At 34.0% G+C, this 25,803-nt stretch overlaps 1 protein-coding gene across 1 annotated transcript in view; it reads right to left on the bottom strand.

The window, feature by feature from the left end:
* The window catches only part of LOC306662251 (ovostatin-like), a 66,543-nt gene that overhangs the window by 21,016 nt on the left and 19,724 nt on the right, over positions 1-25,803 (bottom strand). Inside the window, exons 10-22 of the mRNA XM_079141779.1 lie at positions 25,253-25,367; positions 23,712-23,821; positions 12,292-12,450; positions 11,150-11,380; positions 9,187-9,247; positions 8,502-8,647; positions 8,012-8,161; positions 7,165-7,335; positions 6,286-6,382; positions 3,952-4,066; positions 2,547-2,775; positions 501-627; positions 28-146 (exon numbers count right to left, since the gene is read on the bottom strand). Of these exons, the coding sequence (XP_078997905.1) occupies positions 28-146; positions 501-627; positions 2,547-2,775; positions 3,952-4,066; positions 6,286-6,382; positions 7,165-7,335; positions 8,012-8,161; positions 8,502-8,647; positions 9,187-9,247; positions 11,150-11,380; positions 12,292-12,450; positions 23,712-23,821; positions 25,253-25,367 (1,830 nt within the window). The remainder of the gene's footprint in view (positions 1-27; positions 147-500; positions 628-2,546; positions 2,776-3,951; positions 4,067-6,285; positions 6,383-7,164; positions 7,336-8,011; positions 8,162-8,501; positions 8,648-9,186; positions 9,248-11,149; positions 11,381-12,291; positions 12,451-23,711; positions 23,822-25,252; positions 25,368-25,803) is intronic.

The following is a 25,803-nucleotide window of genomic DNA, read 5'->3' as shown; positions in this document are numbered from 1 at the left end:
GATCACAGTTTTCCTTTAAAGTCATACCTCTACCAACAGTGGTTTGATCAATGTATCCTTCCAACCAATATCATGAACCATGGATGACCCATTCACATAGCCACTTGTCTGCAGGGTTTTAGTTGTGATGGTGATGTTGATTGTACCTGAAATGGCAAGAAATATAACTGGCAGAGTCAGCTGAATGGAGATTCAAGGAAGTGGTGATCATTTTGGCCTCTAAGTTGAGGCAAATTATAAAAGTAATTGAAATTTTACAGAAGAGAAAATTAAAAATGGTATAGAAAACACGAACTTTTAAAGTCAGAAATTGCAACTCCCCACCCCTATCCCCAGGTATATTAGCTTTTGGTTGTAAAAGAGTATTGTAGTAGGAATACGAGAATGGATGGTGGTACAATAAAATGGGTAAGTTTGCTATAGAAGAGAAATAATATAACATCAACTCTTAGGAGAATTTACCTAGGAATATAAAATCATGTAATAACTGCAAATCTTACCGACTTTATGTGGGATAACCAGCCAAGTAAAGGACTTTTTTTCATTGCTGCTAATATAATCATTTTCATCCTTAGTTGAAAGAAATCTGGCTTGGTAAAAACTAGATGCTTTCAGTACAGTATTTATCTGTGAAGACCAGATTGAGAAAAAAAAAAAAAAAGAAAGAGAGAGAGAGAGAGAAAGAAGACTTAATCTTTTCCACATGTAAACATAATACAATTGTTCATGTCTGAGAAGTTAAATTTCCCACATTTCACATTTTCTGCTATGGGAAGAATGGTTTCCAAACCATGAGGGAAACCTTCAAAATCTTGTTATATAATTATTATAATTTGACCTTTGGCACCTTCTGACTAATTAGTTTGAAAAAGAGATCAATGCACTAGTAACTTACTCAACAATACATTTCTTTAGAGATCTGCAGCACAATAAAGTTGGTGTTTTGATCAATCTGTGTTGAACAAATTATCATAAGCTCTTGTGAATCTTGGTTTCATTTTTCTTATTACAAATTGAGTCCACTGTCATCACAGGCTTGCAGTTGTATAAGCCATAGTAAATAGCATATACAGAATATCTAGAACAGTACATTCCAATTCAGCCTCACAAAAAAGCAAATACAAACTCTCTTGAATATGAAAAATACTCCTATTTTTTCCTAAAAATAACTATTACTTAATATTGCATCCTGATAAATGAAATAGATATTTACAATGTATTTTCCAATTTTATTTTTATTTTTTTCTGGGGATTGGACCTAGGGATTTGCATATGCCTGACAAATACTCTATCACTGAACTCGCCCTACAAACCCCTTTATTCTTTTCAGTAAATAGTATCAGTTAAAGTAAAAATATTTTGATCATTTATATTACTTGGCATTTTGAGTATATCATGATGTACCTATTGTTTGGTGACTTTGACCCAATAAATGGGTGTCAATGAAGGATTGACAAAATGGTCTCAAGTTCCACCCATTTTCCTTCAAAGGACATAATTTTATTTTTCTTTATGGCTGAATAAAACTCTATCATGTATATATAACATATTTTCTTTATCCATTCACCCATTGATGGACACCTAGGTTGGTTCCATAATTCAGCTATTGTGAATTGTGTGGCTGTAAACATGGATATTCATGTATCACTGTAGTATGATGACTTTCTTCTTCAGGATAAATTCCAAGGAGTGGTATAGCTGGATCATATGGTGGTCATGGCTAGCCTTTTAAGGAACCTCTATACTGATTTTCATAGTTGTTTTACTAATTTACAATTCCACCGATAGTTTAAAAGTGTTCCTTTTTTATCCACATCCTCTCCAGCATTTGTTATTACTTGTCTTTTTTTTTTTTTTTTTTTTTTTTTTTTTTTGGGCAGTGCTGGGGATTGAACCCAGGGCCTTGTGCTTACAAGGCAAGCACTCTACCAACTGAGCTATCTCCCCAGCCCATTACTTGTATTTTTGATGACTGCCATTCTTCCTGGAGTGAGGAAAATAAACCCAATGTCTATTTGCAGTGTTTTGTACAAGACTGTTTATATTAATCTCATTCATTTCTCATAAGAACAAAGTGAAATACCTATTACTGATACCATTTTTACCCACTCCTAATCTGAGACTAAAAAAAGGGTAAACTTTGTTCAAAGAAACAGAACTAAAAACTATTAAAACTAAGATATGAATTCAGGTTTAAATGTCTGAGCTTTTTTCAATATGAAATTGTTGTTTTGTTTTTTAATATGTTGAAGAATGGAGGTACCATGTATCTCTTCATCTAATCTGCCCATCCATCTTCCTCTCACAAACAGAAAAGATGACTTACAACATAAAGCTTGTCTTAAGTTCTATGTTCAGTCACCCAAATATGGTAATTTGTATTTCTAAACCCCTCACTGAAAGGTAGGTTAATGTGCTCAAAAGCTTAGGAAAGACAGGTTCATAATACTGATATTTGAAGATAATATACCTGGAAGCGTATATTATTACAATGGAAAGGTATATTATTACTAAGGTATATATATTACTAAGACTTGAGTTAATACCTGAACACTTTTGTTCAGATAGTTGAACACAGTGGCTTTTAGGGTGAATGCTTCTCCTTGAACCACTGAATAGGGTAAAGTGAGGGAAACAAAGAAGGGCTGAAAAGCTGTCAGGGAGATGGTTGGAGAGATGCCAAATCCAATTTTGTCATCCATGCAGAATCCACTGGCCTTCCATTGTGTAATGGTGTCAGGAACCGTCAGACCAAGGTTGGCTATTCCTGTGGAGCTAAAAGAGGAGATTCAGGTAACACTGAAGAAATGAGCTGTCACCATATCATCACCTCATTCCATCTATTCAAAGGTTTACTTTACTTTTACTGTTCAGAGTTATTAAACTACAGTAGGCAAATCCTCTTTTATCCTCTCCTTACTCTGTTTGTTCCATGTTACTTAATCTATGAAGAAGCTCAAAATCAAGTCTGTGTTCTGGACATTAGATGATCTTATTGTAGTACCAAGTTACCTTTGCCTCTACTCCGTTTCTTAATTTTGTGATCTCATCCTTTTAACTCTACATTTTACTGATGCTTACAATTCCTACCAAATTACAAACTACTTAAGTACTTGACATAGACATAAATCTCTCACTTTCTTATAGAATACTGAGAAAGATGCTTTTATCCGTATATATTTTTATCTTTGTTATTGGTGGACACCATGAATTTTCTCAAATATCAAAGCATTTAGAAATGTTGAGTGGGCAGGATGCATGTATTAAGGACTCATTTAATATAATTTACACAGAAGACATAATTTAGTGACTAGTGTAGTCTACTTTTAATGTACTTAAAGTAATTCATAGTGCATTTGCCCAAGTTTACTGATAAGCATGGAAATTTGAGCTACATAGGTAGTTTTCAAGTTTAAAATGTGCATATCAGCCTTGTACTTGAATTTTTGGGGTGCTGTTTAGAAACTCGTTTTTCTTAACCTCTCTTCCTCCCTATCTTCCTCCTTTTCATTATTTCTACTTTGTTCCCCTCTCTTTTTCTTCCTTAACATTTTATTTCCTATTATTTCTCCTGTCTCCCTTACAACCCTATGCACTTGATGAGTCTCAGGTTCATCATGTCATACAACAAAAAAGAAAATTCCTGAGTATTTTATATACAACTGTCCTTTCAACAAAGTCAAGTTCTTATGAAAGTAAATGGTAAAAAAAAAAGCAACAGAGTAAGAAAAATAAGTAAAGAAAACATGAAAGAAAGGAGAAAGTGAAAGAAAGAAAAAAATTTAGTGGAAACCTCTCAGAGGTTGGCAGAAGTTTAATACTCTCCTAATTTTCAGTCTTTAGGGAATTCTCATTTTGTGAAGGCTTATAAGCATTATGAATACTGTCTCTCACTCAAGCAAAAAGAAAAATTAAATGAAGAAAAACAATAATAATAATTTAAAAACTCACTCAGTTGTAATAAGATTCCAAACCCAAGTTTCAGGAAATGATTTCCTCAGTGTTTCAGTATAAAATCCACCAAAGTCACGTTCAGAATCTGATTCTGTTAGTTTTGCAGCAATAGCTAAAGGAGAAGATGTTAAATGTTCTTACCATAAAGAAATTATAAATTTTAAGGCAAAAGGAAAGTTAAATAGCCTGATTTTCTCACTATATATTGAAATATCTAATTGTACCTCATGAATATATATGATTATTATTTGTAAATTTACAAATTTTAATAAAATAAAATACAACATATTAGGAGGAAGGCAACATATTATTAGTTAGTTCACACCCAAAACCTCATCTCTTAATAAATGAAGTTATATTTTGAGGGCAATGTTTAATAATAAGAGCAGTCATTATTCATTGGTAAATAACCCATGAATATTTTATAAATGCTTATTAAAAAGTCAGGAGAATATTAATTATTTATCCCTGCAATTGTCATTGATATTTTGTCATATTGTATTTAGACATATTCTACACAACTAGTATGGGAACACTTCATCCAACAAAATAATTAAAAGACAAAAAACAAAAAGTTCCTTTGATTTTGCCACCAACGCTCCCTTCATCTCTCTAAATACCTTAAAGATACAATATTCATTTTCATATCTTTTTCTTATCACTCAACTTTCCATTTAGCTTTCAAGGTAGCTTCCTCTTTGTTGTTCACTTTTCATAGCCTTTCAAAGCTTACAGATTGCTCAGGAGCTCATAATTCTTAGTCCTGAGAACATAGTCTATGGGAGGCTTTGTGTGTACATTTTAAATTTCAATGGTCTCTCATCTGGATGGTCTCCTGACTCTTTTAGATGTGACTGGATAAACTTGCATACAGACTATGATCTATGCCAATTTCTGTTTGCTAATTTTAGCCCATATTTCTACTTATCTATAAGTACACATAAAAGTAATATATTATCAGCATGTATAATATATAAATATTTAAACATTACCCCTCTCTTTTCCTTGAAGAACTATTCCCCTCCACTAGCAATCTAGTTATTTTTTATATATACTCACTATGTATATATACTTGAAATTTTGTTGAGAATATTCATCTATTTTTCACTAAGGGAAATGATATTATAATTTGGATGTTAACATGTTCTTTACTATTCCCTACGTAAAAACTGGTCTTAAATCATACCATGCTATTTCTGAATGTTATAAAACATTCCACAGCATGCAGTCACCGCATGATTTTAATCCATTCTTTTAGTAATAGTTCCCTGGATTGTCTCCATCCTATGGCAGCACACATGACAATGTGCTAGATATCCCATAACGTTCAAGGCCACTTATGAACTTGAATAAAATACTTTGGTGTATTTCTGAGATTGCTGTGTTAGAAGGTAGATCATATTGGCTTAAGGGTTTTCACCCACATATAGCTGTGCCAACTTACGGTTTTTCCTGCAGCGTGTGGGGTGCTCCCATTTGGTGCATTGAAACAATTGCTATTTGACTTTTTCTTTCTCTTCTTTTTGCTATTAGCATGTATGTGAACTGATTTCTTGATGTTCTTTTAATTATTTTTCCTGATTACTAGTGAAATTATATAAGCTTTTCATGTAGTTCAATTTATTTGTTTTTCGTTTTTTGTATCATGTCTTCATATTTTTAAAAATTTCCAGATATTTCTTTATATAGAACTTGACATCATTCAGTTTCTGATCAAAGGTTGCCTCTTCACAGAGGGTTTTGCTGACTACCTTATTTGAAACAGCATCCTCATGGTTTGTTCTCTTCCCTTCTATCATTTTATTTTCTTTATAGTAGTTCTTTGAGAGAGAATACAACATAGTGCTAATGTAATATGACTTGGGACCAGAATGCCTGGATCACAGACCCATCTCTGTCACTTGTCTGTGGCATTGGGTAAATTACCTCACCTCCCTGTGCTTCCTTTTTCTCTCTGCCAAACTGAAGATAACAGTTTCTAACTTATAGCCTGTGATGAGCAAGTTGGTTGATATATGTAAAATGGTTAAAACATTGCTTGGTACAAAGCAACCATTCAAAATAAATATTAGCTATCAGTGCACTTATGACCATCTGAAATTATGTCATTTGTGTATAGTCAGGATCCCAAATTCAATTTAAACTCCATGAATATAAAGATATGCCTGCTGTATTCTCACTATATTTCTAGCATTTGCTATGACAGTCACATTGAATGAGTTAAAAACCAAAGCAAAACAAAACAACATCCTCCTCTCTTGCCCAGAGCAGTTTAGATGAATTACAAGACTGTAGGCTGTCATCTCTCTTTCACATTATACCACAACTCACTTGAGTAATTTTCATCAGCATAGCCGCGATGTTTGGGATCCTTACACAGCACTGGTTTCCGGAGATGAGAATTGGTGAAGACTTTTAATCCTATTGCCTTTCAAGATAAAAATCAATTTTATATCATATGACAGTACAGGATATCATTTGGATCAGTTTTTTTAAACATGCTTTTATTTCTTTCTCTTATTTCTCTATCTCTATTGGTCACATAGTTAGAGAATTTCATGGCCATTTTGTAAGGTCTGTGTTTTCCATTTCCCTAGGTTCTTAGATTTAACAGTCTTTCCCTTGTTTTCATAATTAACAGCTATCAATGAAAACCTTTACATAAGAGAGGACCAAAAAAGAAAAAAAAAAAAAAGAAAAACAACAACAACTAAAAAACCAACCAGATCCCAGTTCATATCCTACTTCACTGTATAGTCACTGCTTTGAATTTGGCATTTTTTTTAGATTAGGGAAAATATCTCACTTGTAAACACTTCAAAAATATTTATAACTTCATACAGTAGAATTTAAATTTGGAATATAGATGTAGGAACATGTTTTTGGTATTTACATTAGAGACTCAGTATAAAATGCATATAACATTGTCAATGAAACTGATGATTCTCTCAGGTATTTTCTTTTAATAATATGACTATCAATTTTTTATATTCTCATAATTGTGTAATATCTTATTAAACTTATAACAAATGTATAATAGTAGTTCTTTTGTAAAATATATTTTTGAAATACTAGTTCTCAGATATCAATACTAGAGATTAGACTGATAATTCTTGTACTAAAAATTCACACAATAGACATTTTTATTTTCATTCCTAGCTTATTTATATATTGTTACACAGTCACCATTTTAATGCATAGTCATTTTACCTTCACAAGATCATAAGCATCTTTTCCAAAGTCAGCCAATGCAGGTTCATAATAAATTCCTTGATGAAGGATTTGTTCATTTTTCAAACATGGAACTACTGGGCCATCTTCTAAGTTAAGTCTTTTGAAATAATAGCCATATAGTTCCCTATAATATAGTTGATTATATACCTAAGTGATAGAAGAGAATTAATTATATATTTTTATAAAAAGCAATTCATTCTTTGTCTCATGAGTAATATATAAAGAGTCACTAGGAAAGATGAGCTATAAAGACTGAAACATTATTTAGTCAGTTACATAATTGTTGGTTTAATCATTTTGAAATAAAATTAACAAAGATACGTGAGACTCAATTGGATTTTCCAGATAAAGGGGTGTCTCAATATTCTTCAATGGCTCATTCAAAGACATTGTCAGACAATACCTGTGGTTAATTTATTAAATCTCCCTGATATTATTCATTAGTCAAAATGGGGAATTACATTAATGTTATATGGCTAGTATGAGAATAAAATTACATAATGTATACCAGAATTACTCAATATAGTATGTGTCAAACAGTAGACATTCAGCAAATATTATATAATTGGAAAAGGATAAAAATAATATTTTAAAAGTTTAATTCATTTTTAAAAGTGGTAAATTTAACTTTTAGCATAAGAGAATAAGTATAATCAGTAAATAAAGTTCATTTGATCTGATTTCTAAACTAAAATGTTTTTTCCTTGGATTCCAGTCAATTTCTTTGTGCCCCAGTTTATTTAAGGTTTCTCATTTATATCTAAAGGTAAAAACATAAACCTATACAGTTTGGTGGTAAATTGAGGTAGTTTCAAGCACTCACACTTTGTGCTGAAAGCTGACCATAATTTCCTAGTAGCAATACACTTTGATCTATAGCCCAAAGAGCACAAAGAGAATTTGAAGTAGCTGAGACTTGAAGACTGATAGCAGATCCTGGTGAACTTTTTTCTTCAGAAAATTTTAAGTTGACCTGAAAATAAAAACAAACAAAAGGGCGAAGGGATTTCAAATCATTTGAGAACAATCATCTTTCATTATTTTTAAATTTTCAAACACACACGTTGGAAGCGTTCTCTGATTTACTCTTCTAATGACGCCTGTAACTTAGAAGAATGGGAAAGACATCCAAAGTGAATGCATAATCCTGACACTTTTTGATTGTCTAACATATTAACTAAAATTCTAGCTTTAGTTTTTTTATTTTGAACTCAGAATAAATGGATGTAGAAGCCCAACACATTTCAAATTTGTTTTAGTTTTCCAATAAGTCAAACAAATCTGAAAGAGTCTTTTTCCCCTTTTTTCCTCACCTTATTTTTGAAGCATTTCTCAATTTGGAATCGGGTGGTGTCAACAATCATTTCTCCTTCAGGATGCAAGCTATAGACCAGCATAACTGCAGAAGGAGCTAGCTGGACATTAACGTCTATAGGAATAGAAAATACTCCTTTCATAGCTGGGGAAAGAAAAGCTCAAACTGAAGATGCGCCTTGGTAAAACAGTTGACTGCCATCTTGTAGAAACCTTCCTAGACATCCCATCCTCCGCCAATGAATAAGACTGCCCCAATCTAACACATTTAATTTATGGAAACTTTTTAGGAGGAATTCATAACTTATTCTGTAAATTATACAAGGAAGGGTTAGTTGGACATTTCTTAGTACCTCAAACCCTGAAGTTTTATTTTGTTTCATTGTTTATTCCTTCCTAATTGAGTGTACAAATACTTAACTGTAATTCTTGGAAGAGAAAGGGAATGATTGCTTTCTCTCATATAAAGATGCTTTAAATATAGTTAGCATTATAAATACTTATTAACTGATCATTTTTGTGTGACATATTGCCTATTCTTTTAGCTTGCATAATCTCCAAGGGTGATTTGGCTTTTGTAGTCCTAAAATGTGAAGGCTGTGACTTTTAAAGAAATATGTAAAATATACCCCAGCTAAAACATTCTATTTGCATAAAATCCCATGCTCAAATTAGAGGTCTCACAAGCATCTTTCTTCTCCATTTTCTGTTGCCCATGAAGAACAATTACGCCTTTTGCAATCACCTAGGAGAAAGAAAATATTGTGATAAAGTTTGTGAAATAGAAACCAAACTATACTTAATTATAAATGTATATGATTTTTCTGTTTTCCCTAGTCTGAACAACATAACTGAAAATGTTTACCAGTGAACTCAGGATACAAATATATGAGTATATAATCCTATTAACAATCTTTAAGAGAATTTAAGATTCATTTTAAATTTTCATTTTAAAATTCATTCATTTTAAATTTTCTGTAAAAACAATTAATGTTACACATTCCAAATCAGTTCCTGTAACCAGGTGAAAAACTTTCATTCATATTTGCAATTCCTGAATTATACTTAAATTTATTTATTTTAGTGGAACAAAGTCCACAGAGGCATTATCAAGAGACTCTCATGTTATTGCTACATGGAAGGAACTAGAGATCATTGAATGAATTAAGCCAGTACTGTGTGATTTCACTCATGTGGAATCTAAAAATGTTGATCTCATAGAAGTTGAAAGTAGAAGGGTGGTGGCCAGAGGCTGGGGGAGTCAGAAGGAGGAAGGGATGGCAAGAGGTTGATCAGTGGGTACTAAGGTTCAGTTAGGAACAAGAATTCTGGTGCGCTTCTAGACAGTAGGTGACTATAGATAACAATAATGTACTGTGAAAGTGTATGGAGTAAGACTTGAATTACCAGGGGGATTAGAAAATTTCATTTAACCTGAGAGAGAAATGATGAGAAGGATCAACTAGGAAAATGGGGTACAGGTAGTGTGGGTGCAGTGACAGCACATGGGAAAAAAGATGGTTATGAACAGTCAGAAAAGGATGTGAGAAGCTCCTGAGGTAGACAAGAACATGGCTTGTCACAGAAACAACAGGCCTGTGAGTCTGCAGTAGAGAGGGCCAAAGAAGAATGATGCAGAATGAAGCTAGCTAGCGTGCAGTCCTAAGCAGGCAAAATAGAGACAGGAAATTACAGAATGTATTTCTATTAGAGGATTGAAATAACCCAAGTTGCTTTGGAAAAAAAAATCTCTTGAAATTTCCAGAATTAGGGAGGGAGGAAGGGAGGAAGGGAAAGGCAAACTTTCTATTTTAAATGGAAATCAGGAGAGGTAACTAGAAAAGCATTATCAGAGCAGGGAAGGGTTGACCTTAAGCTGTTTCAAGAGGGAAACTGATGAGGAATAAACCAGTTCACCCTCAGACCTAAAAGGGGGCTCACTCTGGGGTGGGAGCTATTGGATACTGAGATGGGCAGGGTGCAGCAGCAGGGAAGAGAGACACAAGCATAGGGAGATGTTTGAGTGTCTACATGCAGACGAGTTAAGAGGCTCAGCTTCTCACCCAAGGATGTTTGATATTCCATGCACACCCCTGTGGCAATATTGCTGTTGAAATGCTGAAGAATGTCTGTACTGGTTGGTAGAGTCACTTCTCTGAGTTCCCCAGATCTCTCACCTGGCCCTGCTAGGACCTTCCTCCACAACCAGCACCCCCACCCCCATCACCTAAGGGAACCACAGTCAGCTTAGCTAAGGGATTCAGTGGAGTTATACAGTGTCTATTCTATTCTGAGAATTTGGTGTCTAGACTTACTGGTCTAAAATATTTTAATGTTTGTAGAAATGCTTAAAGAAAGAAAAAAAATGTGAAAGGTAATATTTTTAAAAAAATGGGTAATATGAAGAAGAACAGCAAGGACGATCGATGGACTGCATCCAGGTTATGGTAACATGCTCTGTGTGGTTCCTCTTATATTTTTTAATTTAAAACTGGAGCTTTAAATTTTTAAGTTATGTAAGCTTTTTCTTCTATGTTTACTTTGACTTTTTTCGTGATATTCAAGCTAAAGGATTTGTACTAGGTTCAAAGACCTAGTGAAAGTCAAGAAGCAATTCTAGTTTGGGCAGAATAGTTTCAGTTCATACCAAATAATTGAAGTTCACTGTATAGGTTTTGTCTTCAAAGTCTTCCATGTTGAGGAGGTAGTGCACTGTCACCTGCTTCTGCTGGTCACACCTCAGTTCTTCCATCTCTGGGACAATCTTTAGGAAGCTATTAGTCCTGGAGTAAAATCGGGTCACAAAGTACTCTGCCTGTGGGTATTGAGGCAACACCCAGCCCTGTGCATGGCAATTCTCATTGTCCTTGTAGGTTGCCTAGATGGAGAATTAAATTTAGTTATTTTAAGGTAAAAAGAAAGAATAAGTGAAAGAATATTTGGAAAGATGGTTTATCATCATGCTGCTCTACCTCTACAGGAAAATTTCAGGACCATTCTTCAAAGTCTAACTAAATCCCCCAATCCCACTTTCCAGTTATACTCTAGAATGACCACTACATTATATAATTTACTATTTAAATCCTTTCAGTACTCTTACACCAAATGTTTCACTGTGCTTTGTACTAAAATTATGTTTTTATTAGTGTGTATATTATTATAGCTCTCAATGTCATATGAAGAACCTGTGAATGCATACATCAGTTGATGTTGATAGTAATAACAAAATGGAGTTTTGCTGAAAGATTGAAAAAAAGTTTTTATCAAATAGAGCAAGGAGATTAATCTAACTACGGTCAATTACCATTGCCAAATACAAAAGTCTGTGAGGTCCTTTAAAAATATCTAGGAAAACTTGACACTTAGTCATTACTAACTTATTCAAGATACTAGGTTACTTCTCTTGATCGTGTCCAGAGAAATTCTTTATATTATCCATGATAAAAGATTATAAAGTTCCCGAAGTATTTCCTTCTATAGAAATGCCATTCTCTTTCTAGTTCAACAATGAAAGTGAAGCAAGGCTTATTTTCAGCTAATGTTCCTCTATACACTTCAATATGTATGCTTTCCTGTATTTTCTCAGGATTTGTAAAATAGTCATCTATTTTAATAGAGACTGTTTCTTTAACATGTAACCATTCTGTAGCACTCTAAATTCATACCAACATGCTTTTTTTCATTTCTGTTCCAAAAATATAATGTAGCATAAATGTAAACCTTAACTAGCCAATATATTTTTGCTTGTTCATTTGTTTGCTTTTCACTACTTGCCTTTGGATAACTTACTTTCAAAGTGATGTTTGGGTACATAAGCTTAGATGTGTCCAAGGAAAATTGAGCAGTGCCATTTTTATCTGTGGTGTAGTTCCCCACAATTTTGTCCATTAGGTGCAAATGGACAACTTCATTTGGGATGGGAGAGTTGTCAGGATGAAGCAATTTAATCTGTACAAGAGGAAGAAAAGCAATTTCTGAAGCATTTAGTAAGTTTGAGAACCAATCTTGATGGAACTGCCAAGCTGTGTCATAGACATACTCCTCTCTCCTGGTGTGCTTCCTGGGTAGTTCCATTTCCTGTGGACTGCATGACCTATATCATCAATATTTTGTTGACTCTAAACTCCATTTCTTCTTCACATAAAGATCTTTGGAAATTCAAGTCCACATATATAATTGTATCCTGAATACTATATAATAAAAATATTATAGAGACCCTCAAAATGCCATAATTTACTACTACACCTTACCTTCTCTTCTTTCTTTTTCTCTTTATTTCAATGACTAGCCCAACCATTCATTTAGCTACTGAAATCAAATCTATAATTTTTAATAGTTAATAAAATATTTTCAATTTAAATTTTCATGATTTTTATTTATAATTCATCATATTCATTCTCATTGTTACTGCCTTATATTAATTTCTCATTTTTTCCTCATATGTGTTGAAGTCTCCTACCCAATCTATATCTTCCGTATTGCTTCTATTCTTTATAGTGACACAAAGCCAAATTCTCTAAAATTCAAAACTTGGAATTTTTCCCCCTAAAACATTTCAGTGAGTGCTATTAAATCACATTTATTAGTTAGAAATCTTGTTCTCATTGTCCCTTCCGAAACTGCAAGTTTATAGTAGATATAGTGCCTGCATTGATTTCTATGCCTCTTATGAACCTGTAAGTGCACCCCTATTAACAACATTTAATGCCACAGTCACCAGAAAAAAAAATGGTCTTCAGAAACCCTCTTCTCAGCTTATGTGATTTCCACAAATCACCTGCCCTGATATTTATGGCACCTATCATTTTCTTATTGGTTCAGGCATCTCTAATTTCTGTCCCTGGTTGACTCCTGTAGACTCATGCCTCACCTGCACCACACACATGGCTCTTAAATTCAGTTTCATTTAAAGGCTTGACCTCATAAAAAATTCAACTTAGTGATCCCCAGGCCATGGACACATGACAACCTGCTTCTATGATCCCCACAGACATTTGTTCTAATCTTAGTACACTGAAGCCAGAAAGATCCTCGAGCCCTTTCTAGTCACAGAAGGAGTAATCCACAAGGTCCCTAGGGTCTTTGTTTGTCTCTACCCTAAAATGGGCTTGAACAGTGGTGGTAAGCTCACAGTAGACTTCAGGGGCCAGGCATGCAACACTCTCTTAGCAGATACTTCTTGTGGCACATATGTGTATCCTCTGTCTTACATATTTAAGTGCTATTATTTTAGCTATCTGGTGACACTGCTACTGTCACTTATGGAGAAAATCTCCTGTTAGCCCACACCCTCGCTCCATTTTCATGTTCAAATACAGCTCCCCCTGGAACCCTTTCCTCTGAAATTTTGAAATGTACATCTGATGACACAAAGGTAAAATAGTACTAGTAATAAACTTGCCCTCCAAAGGACCACCTAATATTCCTGTGCCACATGTGGAGAATTCTATTACTGAAGGCAGGCAGATGTGCCACTTGTTATTTATAATAATGCAGCTAGTACAGTGACCCATGTATCACAAAGTAATCGGCCCATTTCTAAAAGGTAGAAGAGGAATCACTGATTTTTACTAGCACATCTCCAAAGAGTGAACAGAGCACTTGCCATTAAGAAATGTCTAAAAATCCAGAAGAGGCCACTCCGTACTACCATATTTTTTAGTGAAAACGATTTTATTTAATGAGACCCGTCACATCTGTTTATCGCTGCCCTCTGTCACCTTATAATGTTCAAGGAGATGAGAGCTCTTAGGTTAGTTTTCAAAGAACTAACTCATTCAAATGCTAATGAAAAAGATAAATCCAGGCTGGATATCTGCATTATATTATGATATAACAGACTACTTTGCCAAGGATTCCTGAGCCATGTAGCTGTCACTTATCTGCCTGTCTGTGATAAGTTAGTACTCACCTCAGTTGGTTTTCCTAATTGTCTCCTATAGGAAGAGATAACCTGGTGTTCCTGATCATAGGGGGAGATGATGTTATACTTTAATATATTAAGAACATTTGAGAGGGAATGGGAAAGAGCTGGGCTTTAGTAGCTAGGTTGAGGCTTAGCTTCTAAACACACACACACACACACACACACACACACACACACAAACATACACATATACACATACACACAACCTTTATGGTCCTGTGCTGGAGAAAAACAAATGAAATCTCTGAGCTAAGTTTTAATATGACTGACATGGAAATTTTAGGGAATTATTACTAATTTTTGGATAAAATAATATAATTTAGATAATGTGCTCAAAAGTATCCAAAATTCCCCTTTGTTGAGAACTGTTATTCTAGGGATTACAAAACGCGGTCACCTCTTAATTTGTTAGCTAACATATTTTGCCCCCTAGTGGCCATTGTAGCAAATGGGGCAGGGATGGTGCTACTGACATTTAATAAGAAGTCAGAGATCTTTCTAGACATCTGCCATTCACAGGATACTCCCCACAGCAAAGTATTATTTGACCAAAAATTTAAATAGTTCCAAGACTAAAATATAGTAGCTAGAGAAATAATGTATCTAAGCAATTATTGCCAATGGCTGCTAACAGCACAAGGGAAAAAGTGTATTTTGAGAAAAATATGATGCTACCTATGAAGTTTCCTTGCCTTCCTGCAAAAAAAAAATGAACTCCAATATGGTCAAGCCCCTAAATCCAACTACCAGCTTATAGGAAATGCAGAGACAGAAGAAAGTGTTCAATGATAACATGTGAATGCAGTCAGAAAAATTCAACCTCTGGAAAAATCTGCAGGACAAATAACAGTTTCCTCAATAGACATATTTCAAGAAAACAAAAGAAACAAGAAAGAGGATCCTTTTAATTTTAAATAGAATTAAGAGACATGTTAACCAACAGAATCTATGGATCTTATTTCTGTCCTGTTGTAATAACCTTAAAATATACTTAAAAATTCCAGTTGGAGAACTTAAAACTTGAATGTTTTCAGGGAGTACTATTGATTTTTTTTAGATGCAATAACAGAATTGGGGTAACAGGTTTAAAAGAATCCATCTATTTTAGAAAAAAATACAAAAGTATTTAAAGAAGGATTGATACATCTATAGTAATCTGAAAAGAAAGTTTAATTTGGTAGTTGTATGTAGGAAATAAGTTTGGCATAAATTTATAAATGTTTTACTTGAGTGATGGTACATGGTGGTTAATATACTATTTTCTCTAATATTTTATATATTTGAAATACTTTTTAATGAAAGTCACCATTTTTTAACAAAATGTCATCAAATGCATGAAAAATCAGAAGATATTTGTAATACCCAAATGCAAAATAGTCTAATATCTAGAATAAGCAAGATAATCTTGAGAATGATAAACCAATAGAAACACAGGCAGTTCTCAAAAGAGAAGGTTCAAATGACTAATGTGTACATGAGGGGATGCAAAGCACGTGAGTAAAGCGATAAATGCAAACTCAAGCAATAATGACAAATCACTTTAGAAACCAATAGATCATCAAAATAATTGAATAATTGGATGATATTAAAGGTTGAGATGTGATAATGCAGTGCTATTGGAATTGTTAGAATGTGGGGCCTCTTAGCCTCTGCTGGGGGACATTGTAGTTATTATTTTGAGCAATTTGGCAATAACTAGTCAAACTTCACATGTATTCTATGATGAACCAGCAATTCCACTGCAGAGAATACATTCCAGAGACAGTTTTACACATAGAATTTTAAGAGTACAAGTAAGTATATTAGAGTAATAACTAAGATAGGGAGAGAAAAATGGGACTTAAAAGGGAAATAATAAACATAAATAAAATAAGTGATATGTTCTAAAGTATCATTTCATGATCTGAGATTTATAATTAATTGAACTATTTGCATGGGGGCCTAAAAAAGAAATTGTGACAGGGCCTTGACATATATATTATGAATGACAATTCTTTTGTCCATAAATTATTATTATCACCAGTCTAGGAAATCTGAATAAGAATAATTTGAAAGAATTTTAGGATACGCATGTGTAACAAGTTAGAAATATTGTCAATAAAACAAGAAAGATTATGCATGAAGCAGATGTGGTTATAATTAAAAATAGATGTAAAATACTAGGCAGTAAAATTGGAAATTAAAAAATACAATTAAAATTTCAAAAACATATTTTAGGATAGAAATTTAAAAAAATTTAAATATATTAAATACTTAAGGAGTAACAAAAACTGTTGAAAGAAATTGCAAGGATAAATTTTAAGAACTGAACAGAAGACCAGGTTAAAAAAAAAAGGGAAGTTGAAAAAAAGGTCTGTGGGAATAGAAAGCAAAAATAACAAGGTATAAATAAATATACCTGTACCAGCATTAATGAATAAATGGATTTAACTTATTAATAAGGAAAAATTTTCATGTTGCATTCAAAAATTCACCTCCATCAGACACACATAAAAATATTCAGAAAGTTAAAAACAGAAGAATGAAAAGTGACACTCAGAAACTGTTTTAAAATATTAAAGTAGAGTGAAAGAAGTGAAATACACCAGTAGGGATAAAATGGTACATACTTGATAAAAAAAAATTTCAACTTTGTGTGTGCGTGTGTGTGTACCAAACATTGACAGAAATAACAAAGAAATTTGTTAACAAATCCACAATTATTGCAGAAATATTAAATGCAAACTCTAAAAATGGCTAGCCAACTATTTAAAAACTATGCAGAATATTTTTTTTACAGAATTAGAAAAAATGTATTTTTTTATTGTAAACAAATTGGATACATGTTGCTTCTCTATTTGTACATGGAGTCAAGGCATACCATTTGTGTAATCATAAATTTACAAAGGGTAATGTTGTTTGATTCATTGTTTTTTTTTCCCCTTCCCCCCCAACACTCCCACCCCTCTTTTCCCTCTATATAGTCCTTCCTTCCTCCATTCTTACCACCCTCCTTATCCCTAACCCTAAACCTAACCCTAACCCTAATGCTAACCCCTCCCACCCCCCATTATATGTCCTCATCTGCTTATCAGCGAGATCATTTGTCCTTTAGTTTTTTGAGATTGGCTTATCTCACTTAGCATGATATTCTCCAATTTCATCAATTTGCCTGCAAATGCCATAATTTTATCATTCTTTATGGCAGAGTAATATTCCATTGCATATATATGCCACAGTTTCTTTATCCATATATCAACTGAAGGGCATCTAGGTTGGTTCCACAATCTGGCTATGGTGAATTGAGCAGCAATGAACATTGATGTGGTTGTATCTCTGTAGTATGCTGATTTTAAGTCCTTTGAGTATAGGCCAAGGAGTGGGATAGCTGGGTCAAATGGTGGTTCCATTCCAAGCTTTCTGAGGAATCTCCATACTGCTTTCCAGAGTGGCTGCACTAATTTGCAAACCCACCAGCAATGTATGAGTGTACCTTTTTCCCCACATCCTCGCCAACACCTATTGTTGCTTGTGTTCTTGATAATCGCCATTCTAACTGGGGTGAGATGGAATCTTAGGGTAGTTTTGATTGGCATTTCTCTTATAACTAGAGATGTTAAACATTTTTTCATATATCTGTTGATTGCTTGTATATCTTCTTCTGTGAAGTGTCTGTTCATTTCCTTAGCCCATTTGTTGATTGGATTATTTGTATTTTTGGTGTAGAGTTTTTTGAGTTCTTTATAGATTCTGGAAATTAGCGCTCTATCTGAAGTATGAATGGCAAAGATATTCTCCCACTCTGTAGGCTCTCTCTTCACATTACTGATAGTTTCCTTTGCTGAGAGAAAGCTTTTTAGTTTGAATCTATCCCAGTTGTTGATTCTTGCTTTTATTTCTTGTGCTATGGGAGTCCTGTTAAGGAAGTCTGATCCTAAGCCAACAAGGTGAAGATTTGGACCTACTTTTTCTTCTATAAGATGCAGGGTCTCTGGTCTGATTCTGAGGTCCTTGATCCATTGTGAGTTGAGTTTTGTGCAGGGTGAGAGATAGGGGTTTAATTTCATTCTGTTGCGTATGGTTTTCCAGATTTCCCAGCACCATTTGTTGAAGAGGCTATCTTTTCTCCATTGCATATTTTTGGCACCTTTGTCTAGTATGAGAAAATTGTATTTATTTGGGTTTGTGTCCATGTCCTCTATTCTGTACCATTGATCTACCTGTCTATTTTGGTACCAATACCATGCCGTTTTTGTTACTATTGCTTTGTAATAGAGTTGAAGATCTGGTATTACGATACCCCCTGCTTCGCTCTTTCTACTGAGGATTGCTTTAGCTATTCTGGGCTTCTTATTCTTCCAGATGAATTTCATAATTGCTTGTTCTATTTCTGTAAGGTACATCATTGGGATTTTAATTGGAATTGCATTGAATCTGTTTAGCACTTTAGGTAGTATGGCCATTTTGACAATATTAATTCTTCCTATCCAAGAACATGGGAGATCTTTCCATCTTCTAAGGTTTTCTTTAATTTCTTTCTTTAGTTCTTATTGTAGAGGTCTTTCACCTCTTTTGTGAGATTGATTCCCAAGTATTTTATTTTTTCGATGCTATTGTGAATGGGGTAGTTTTCCTAACTTCTCTTTCTGAAGATTCATCACTTATGTATAAAAATGCATTGGATTTATGAGCATTGATCTTGTAACCAGCTACTTTACTGAATTCACTTATGAATTCTAAGAGTTTTCTGGTGGAATTTCCAGGTTCCTCTAAATATATAATCATGTCATCAGTGAACAGGGATAGTTTGAGTTCTTCTTTTCCAATTCGTATCCCTTTAATTTCTTTGGTTTGTCTAATTGCTCTGGCTAGAGTCTCAAGAATGATGTTGAATAGAAGTGGTGAAAGAGGGCATCCCTGCCTTGTTTCAGTTTTTAGGGAGAATGCTTTCAGTTTTTCACCATTTAGAATGATATTGGCCATGGGCTTAGCGTAGATGGCCTTTACAATGTTAAGGAATATTCCCACTACCCCAATTTTTTCTAGTGTTTTGAGCATGAAAGGATGCTGTATTTTATCGAATGCTTTTTCTGCATCTATTGAAATAATCATGTGATTCTTAACTTTAAGTCTGTTGATATGGTGAATGACATTTCCAGATGTTGAACCAACCTTGCATCCCTGGGATGAAACCCACTTGATCATGGTGCACTATCTTTTTAATATATTTTTGTATGCGATTTGCTAAAATTTTGTTGAGGATTTTTGCGTCAATGTTCATTAAGGATATTGGTCTGAAATTTTCTTTCCTCGATGTGTCTCTGTCTGGTTTAGGTATCAGGGTGATATTGGCTTCATAGAATGAGTTTGGGAGGGTTTCCTCCTCTTCTATTTCATGGAATACTTGGAGGAGTATTGGAATGAGCTCTTCTGTAAAGGTTTTGTAGAACTCGGCTGAGAACCCATCTGGTCCCAGACTTTTCTTTGTTGGTAGGCTTTTGATGACCTCTTCTATTTCATTGCTTGAAATTGATTTATTTAAGTTGTGTATGTCCTCCTTGTTCAGTTTAGGTAATTCATATGTCTCTAGAAACTTGTTGATGTCTTCAAGGTTTTCTGTTTTATTGGAGTATAGGTTTTCAAAATAGTTTCTAATTATGTTTTGTATATCACTTGTGTCTGTTGTGATATTTCCTTGTTCATTCCAAATTTTAGTAATGTGAGTTTTCTCCCTCTTTCTCTTTGTTAGTGTGGCTAAGGGTTTATCAATTTTGTTTATTTTTTCAAGGAACCAACTGTTTATTTTGTTAATTTTTCCGATTGTTTCTTTTGTTTCAATTTCGTTGATTTTGGCTCTGATTTTAACTATTTCCTGTCTTCTACTACTTTTGGTGTTGGTCGGCTCTTCTTTTTCTAGGGCCTTAAGCTGTAGTGTTAAGTCGTTTATTTGTTGATTTCTACTTCTTCTGTTGAATGTGCCCCATGAAATAAATATTCCTCTAAGTACTGCTTTCATAGTGTCCCAGAGATTTTGGTATGATGTGTCTTTGTTCTCGTTTACTTCTAAGAATTTTTAAATTTCCCTCCTGATGTCTTCTGTTATCCATTCATCATATAATAGTGTATTATTTAATCTCCAGGTATTGGAGAAGTTTCTGTTTTTTATTCTGTCATTTATTTCTCCTTTCAATTCATTATGATCTGATAGAGTACAAGGTAGTATCTCTATCTTCTTGTATTTGCTAACAGTAGCTTTGTGGCATAAGACATGGTCTATTTTAGCGAAGGATCCATGTGCTGCTGAGAAGAAAGTGTATTCGTTCTTTGTTGGATGGTATATTCTATATATGTCTGTTAAGTCTAAATTGTTGGTTGTGTTATTGAGATCTGTGATTTCTTTGTTCAATTTTTGTTTGGAAGATCTATCCAGCGGTGAGCTGTGTTAAAATCGCCTAGTATTATTGTGTTGTGGTCTATTTGATTTCTGGAATTGAGAAGGATTTGTTTGACGTACATGGATGAGCCAATGTTCGGGGCTTAGATATTTATGATTGTTATGTCTTGCTGATTTATGCTTCCCTTAAGCAGTATGAAATGTCCTTCTTTATCCCTTCTGACTAGTTTTGGCTTGAAGTCCACATTATCTGAAATGAGGATGGATACTCCAGCTTTTTTGCTGTGTCCGTGTGCATGGTATGTTTTTTTCCCATCCTTTCACCTTTAGTCTATGGGTATCTCTTTCTATGAGATGAGTCTCTTGCAGGCAGCAAATTGTTGGATTTTTCTTTTTAATCCAATCTGCCAGTCTATGTCTTTTGATTGATGAGTTCAGGCCATTAACATTCAGGGTTATTATTGTGATATGATTTGTATTCCCAGTCATTTGACTCATTTTTGTTTTTTGACATGATTTGGTTTCTCCTTTATTTGGCTATTCCTTTAGGCTAGTTCCTCCCATTGCTGATTTGCATCGTTGTTTTTCATCTCTTCCTCATGGAATATTTTGCTGAGAATGTTCTGTAATGCCGGCTTTCTTTTTGTAAATTCCTTTAGCTTTTGTTTATCATGGAAGGATCTTATTTCATCATCAAATCTGAAAGTAAGTTTTGCTGGGTATAAGATTCTTGGTTGGCATCTGTTTTCTTTCAGGGTTTGGTAAATGTTGTTCCAGGCCCTTCTAGCTTTTAGGGTCTGGATTGAAAAATCTGCTGATATTCTTATTGGTTTGCCCGTGAATATAATGTGATTCTTTTCTCTCGCAGCCTTTAAAATTCTGTCTTTATTTTGTATGTTAGGTATTTTCATAATAATGTGCCTTGGTGTGGGTCTGTTGTAGTTTTGTATATTTGGAGTCCTATAAGCCTCTTGTACTTGGTTTTCCATTTCATTCTTCAGATTTCGGAAATTTTCTGATATTATTTCATTGAATAGATTGTTAATTCCTTTGGTTTGTTTCTCTAAGCCTTCCTCAATCCCAATAATTCTTAAATTTGGCCTTTTCATGATATCCCATAATTCTTGTAGATTCTGTTCACGATTTCTTACCATCTTCTCTTTTTGGTCAACTTTGTTTTCAAGATTAAATATTTTGTCTTCAATATCTGAGGTTCTGTCTTCCAGGTGTTCTATCCTATTGGTTATGCTTTCTATGGAGTTTTTAGCTTGGTTTATTGTTTCCTTCATGTCAAGGATTTCTGTTTGTTTGTTTTTTTTCAGTATCTCTAACTCTTTATTGAAATGATCTCTTGCTACCTGTATTTGCTCTTTTAACTGTTCATTGGTGTGATCATTCAATGCCTGCATTTGCTCTTTCATCTCCTCCTTCAATGCCTGCATTTGTTCTTTCATCTCCTCGTTTGCTTTCCTGATTGTTTTAATTATGTACATTCTGAACTCCCTTTCTGACATTTCTTCTGCCATGCTGTCATTGGGTTTTATTGATATAGCATCTAGGTCCATTTGGGACATTTTCTTCCCTTGTTTTCTCATATTGGTCAGATGTCAGTGGGACTCTGAGATATTGCAGATTTCCTCTATTGGCTTATAGTGTCCCTGTAGATTTCCAGTGTATCACCTCCCAGCCTTCAGTAGCCAGAAGTCTTGGAGTGACTTGATAATGCAGTGCTTCTGAAGAAAGCTGCCCCTAGCCCGTTATTGGTTCCAGGGCTTGGAGCTGGCTCTGTGTGGAAAGGCTCTCACTGGGCTGTCTGCTTCGAGAAGCTAGCCTTGAAAGGAGCCTCCCGCTGGAGGGAGCCGGGCTGCCTGGGGAAGTCCCTGGCTGCTCTGTCTTGTTCCCTGAAGCTGCCTGCGGGCCAAAGCTTGCCGCTGGCGGGACTTGGAGCTGGTTCTGTGCAGAAAGGCTCTCACTGGCTGGCCGTGTGGGAGGAGCCCACCGCCAGAGTGAGCCGGGCTACCTGGGGAAGACTCTAGCTGCCCTGCCCTGCTCTGATAAGCCGTCCCTATCGAGGCCTGTCTCCCAGGCAGAGCTTCACCGGGTGGGGGAGACTCACCCCATGGCTCTATTTTAGTCTGAGTCTCTCAATGCCTCCCCTTCTTGAATCCTGGGTTCTGGAGCGACTGGAGATGCTGTCACCCTCTAGTCCGCCATCTTGTATCCTATGCAGATTATTTAACTTTCTCAAAATACCATCTGTCCTTGCTTAGGAAGCTACTAGAGGGCTTGCTCCATTAAAATAATGTGGGAACCAAGGAAAGGTGGGGCAGAAATTTAAGAAACAGGACATTTGAAGGTGAAAAAAAGCAAAGGGAGAATCAAGATATTAGGAGAATTATCTTTGAGAATGACAATTACTTTTGAGAAACAGAATGATTCAGATAGGTCAGGAATGATAGATTTAACTGATGCATTTTGACCACATAATCAAAACCTTTGGGAGTAATTTTAGACATTTTGGACATTAGTAGTGACATGCACATAATAATAGGAAAGGAGAACCAAACATTGCACAAACGAGGAGATTTAATCCTACAATCCTTAATTAGTTATCCTGTGATGCAGACTATACAATCTATTTTCTAGTCATGGACATTTGAGTGTGAAATGGGACAGTTTTAACAGTTACACCTTGGCAAAAGGCAAACACCAAGATGGGTCTGTGAAAACCAACAGTGTAAATCATCCTATGATGCTTAGCCACAGAGCTTCTAATATTGTAATTTCTCAGGAAATAGCTTTTGGATAGATGAATGAATGAATGAACAAATGAATGAAATATAGATGAATAAATGAAATGAATGAGAGAATAAATGAATGAGTATATAAAGAAGTTATTGCTTCTCTTACCTGGCCTGAATAAGGCAGGCCCTGTTTGTAGACTGTCTCCATATTCTCAAATCTAATCTTCACCATTGATGAGTCTATGGTTATGTACTTGAATTCTGTAAGCTGTATACCTGTAGTAAATTAAGTATTATTAGGAAAATATCCAAAAAAATAAGCCAAACAGAACTACAGGAAAAAAAAAAAAAAAACTCAAAATGTCATTTCTTTCAAATAGTTCCCTTTTTCTATGCAGTTTTAATATATAATTTTTTTTCAGAAATTTTAAAGGAATATTAATAAAGATGGGAAAAATAAAAAAGCTTATCATTCTTAACCAGTGTTTTTCTTTTTATAGACTATTCAATTCACTTATTATTCTTTCATGATGTATTAACATCACTGATTTCTTATTATTCTTAATGGTTTACTTTTAAATGGTTTTAAACTTTTTTTTTACTCTCTGCCTGCTTAAAACATACATTTTAATCTGTTCATAGTAAGAAAGGTAACATACATATATCAGCAGAAATTTTAAAGTTTTAAGAAGATAATGCAAATTTTTTAAAATGTGAAAGAAAACCTAATTTAATGAGTTAGGCTATTTTCTGCAAGTTTTTTTTAGCCTTTAAATTATCATTATAATAATATAGTTGGGATTATATATGTGTGTAAATATACATACTTACCTACTTTGTAAAAAATATGTAGTTTGACATTATGTTTTTAAGCATTACATTGAGATTTTGATACCCTTCTAAACACTTAGTTCTTTTAATGACTGCATAATATTCCAGCTATAAATGTGTATGTTTTCATTTAGCTATTCTTTCATTATTTATTTTGTTTAGTGTGACAAACATATCCATTAAATGTTTATTTATTTATTACTTGAATTTTCTCTGGATGTGAAAGATGTTTCTAAAACTTTGGATTGAAGCATATTAATATTTAAGATCTCATGGACAGAAATTTTACTAAAATATCACATGGGTGAGTTAAAGAACATCTATTTTAACAGAAAAAGGCATTTCAAGAAAAAGAATGTATCACCTTCTATTTAAGGGAGAGGAAAAAATATACTACATCAGAGAGATGAGAAATTAGTCATTAGAAATATATTTCTGGTTGTGGGTTAAAGATATTTCATTGAATTTATTTTCAGAGGTTTGATAAAATATTCTCAAAAAACTATATTCTACACCCTTCTTTTGGTTCCATGCTCACCAAAAAATTTTGCAATCAACCACTGTGTTTCTCAGTTATATATTGAATGATTAAGGAAAGGGAATATACAAGTATCCAAAACAGATGCCCCCTTTATATGCTAATACATTAGCATGCTGAATTTTATTGTAGTCTCATTTGAAAGTAGTATTTATCCATCCATCACTAGGTGTCTAAAAACTTATGGTTAAAATAAGAAACATTCAGAGTTTGGATCTAAGAGATTGATAACATATCTTTTGTGAAAAATGATCATATTAACATTGTGAAATTAACCTGCAGTGACAGTTCAAACAGGAAATTGATATCCACTGGGATCTTGGGTTCAGGAGCATTACCTGTTCCACTTTCTGTGACAACAGCATGTACTTCAAAGTACCTCCGGTATCCTTCTCGGTTTAACTCAAAAGCATCTGTGTTAATAAGCTGGGAGACACAGCCATCTTTCCCCAACTGAAACATTAATGAATGTAACAATAAAAGAGAAATCAAAATTTAAAGACTAAGAAATAACAGTCGTAGAAAAAATGTGTAACCTACGGGAAGCAATGTTAAGAGAAATATTTTACTCAAATTTGAATTTTATAAATTAATTCATTGTGTTTATATGCTTTAAAATTCCAGTTCATGTATTTAACTCTGACTCCATTTGAATTTTTAACAAACACCAATTCTCACAATTAGTTAAACAGATTCCTCCTAGTGGTATTACTTTGTTAATCTATAAGATAAACGCATCTATCTCCAATAACTTTTACTCAGACATGATATTGCAATTTTGTTAATTTAAACCATATTCTTTTTCAGTTTTGAAACAGTCATATTTTGTGGTTACTATGCTTGAATATTTATTGAACTAGAATTTAAATGGCAATTAAGGACATAGGCT

The sequence above is a fragment of the Sciurus vulgaris genome (genome assembly GCF_902686455.1).
Source record: "Sciurus vulgaris genome assembly, chromosome: 5".
NCBI classification, from domain to species: Eukaryota; Metazoa; Chordata; class Mammalia; order Rodentia; family Sciuridae; genus Sciurus; species Sciurus vulgaris.
The sequence above is the reverse complement of the archived record's forward strand: the minus strand, read 5'-3'. Positions and strand labels throughout refer to the sequence as shown.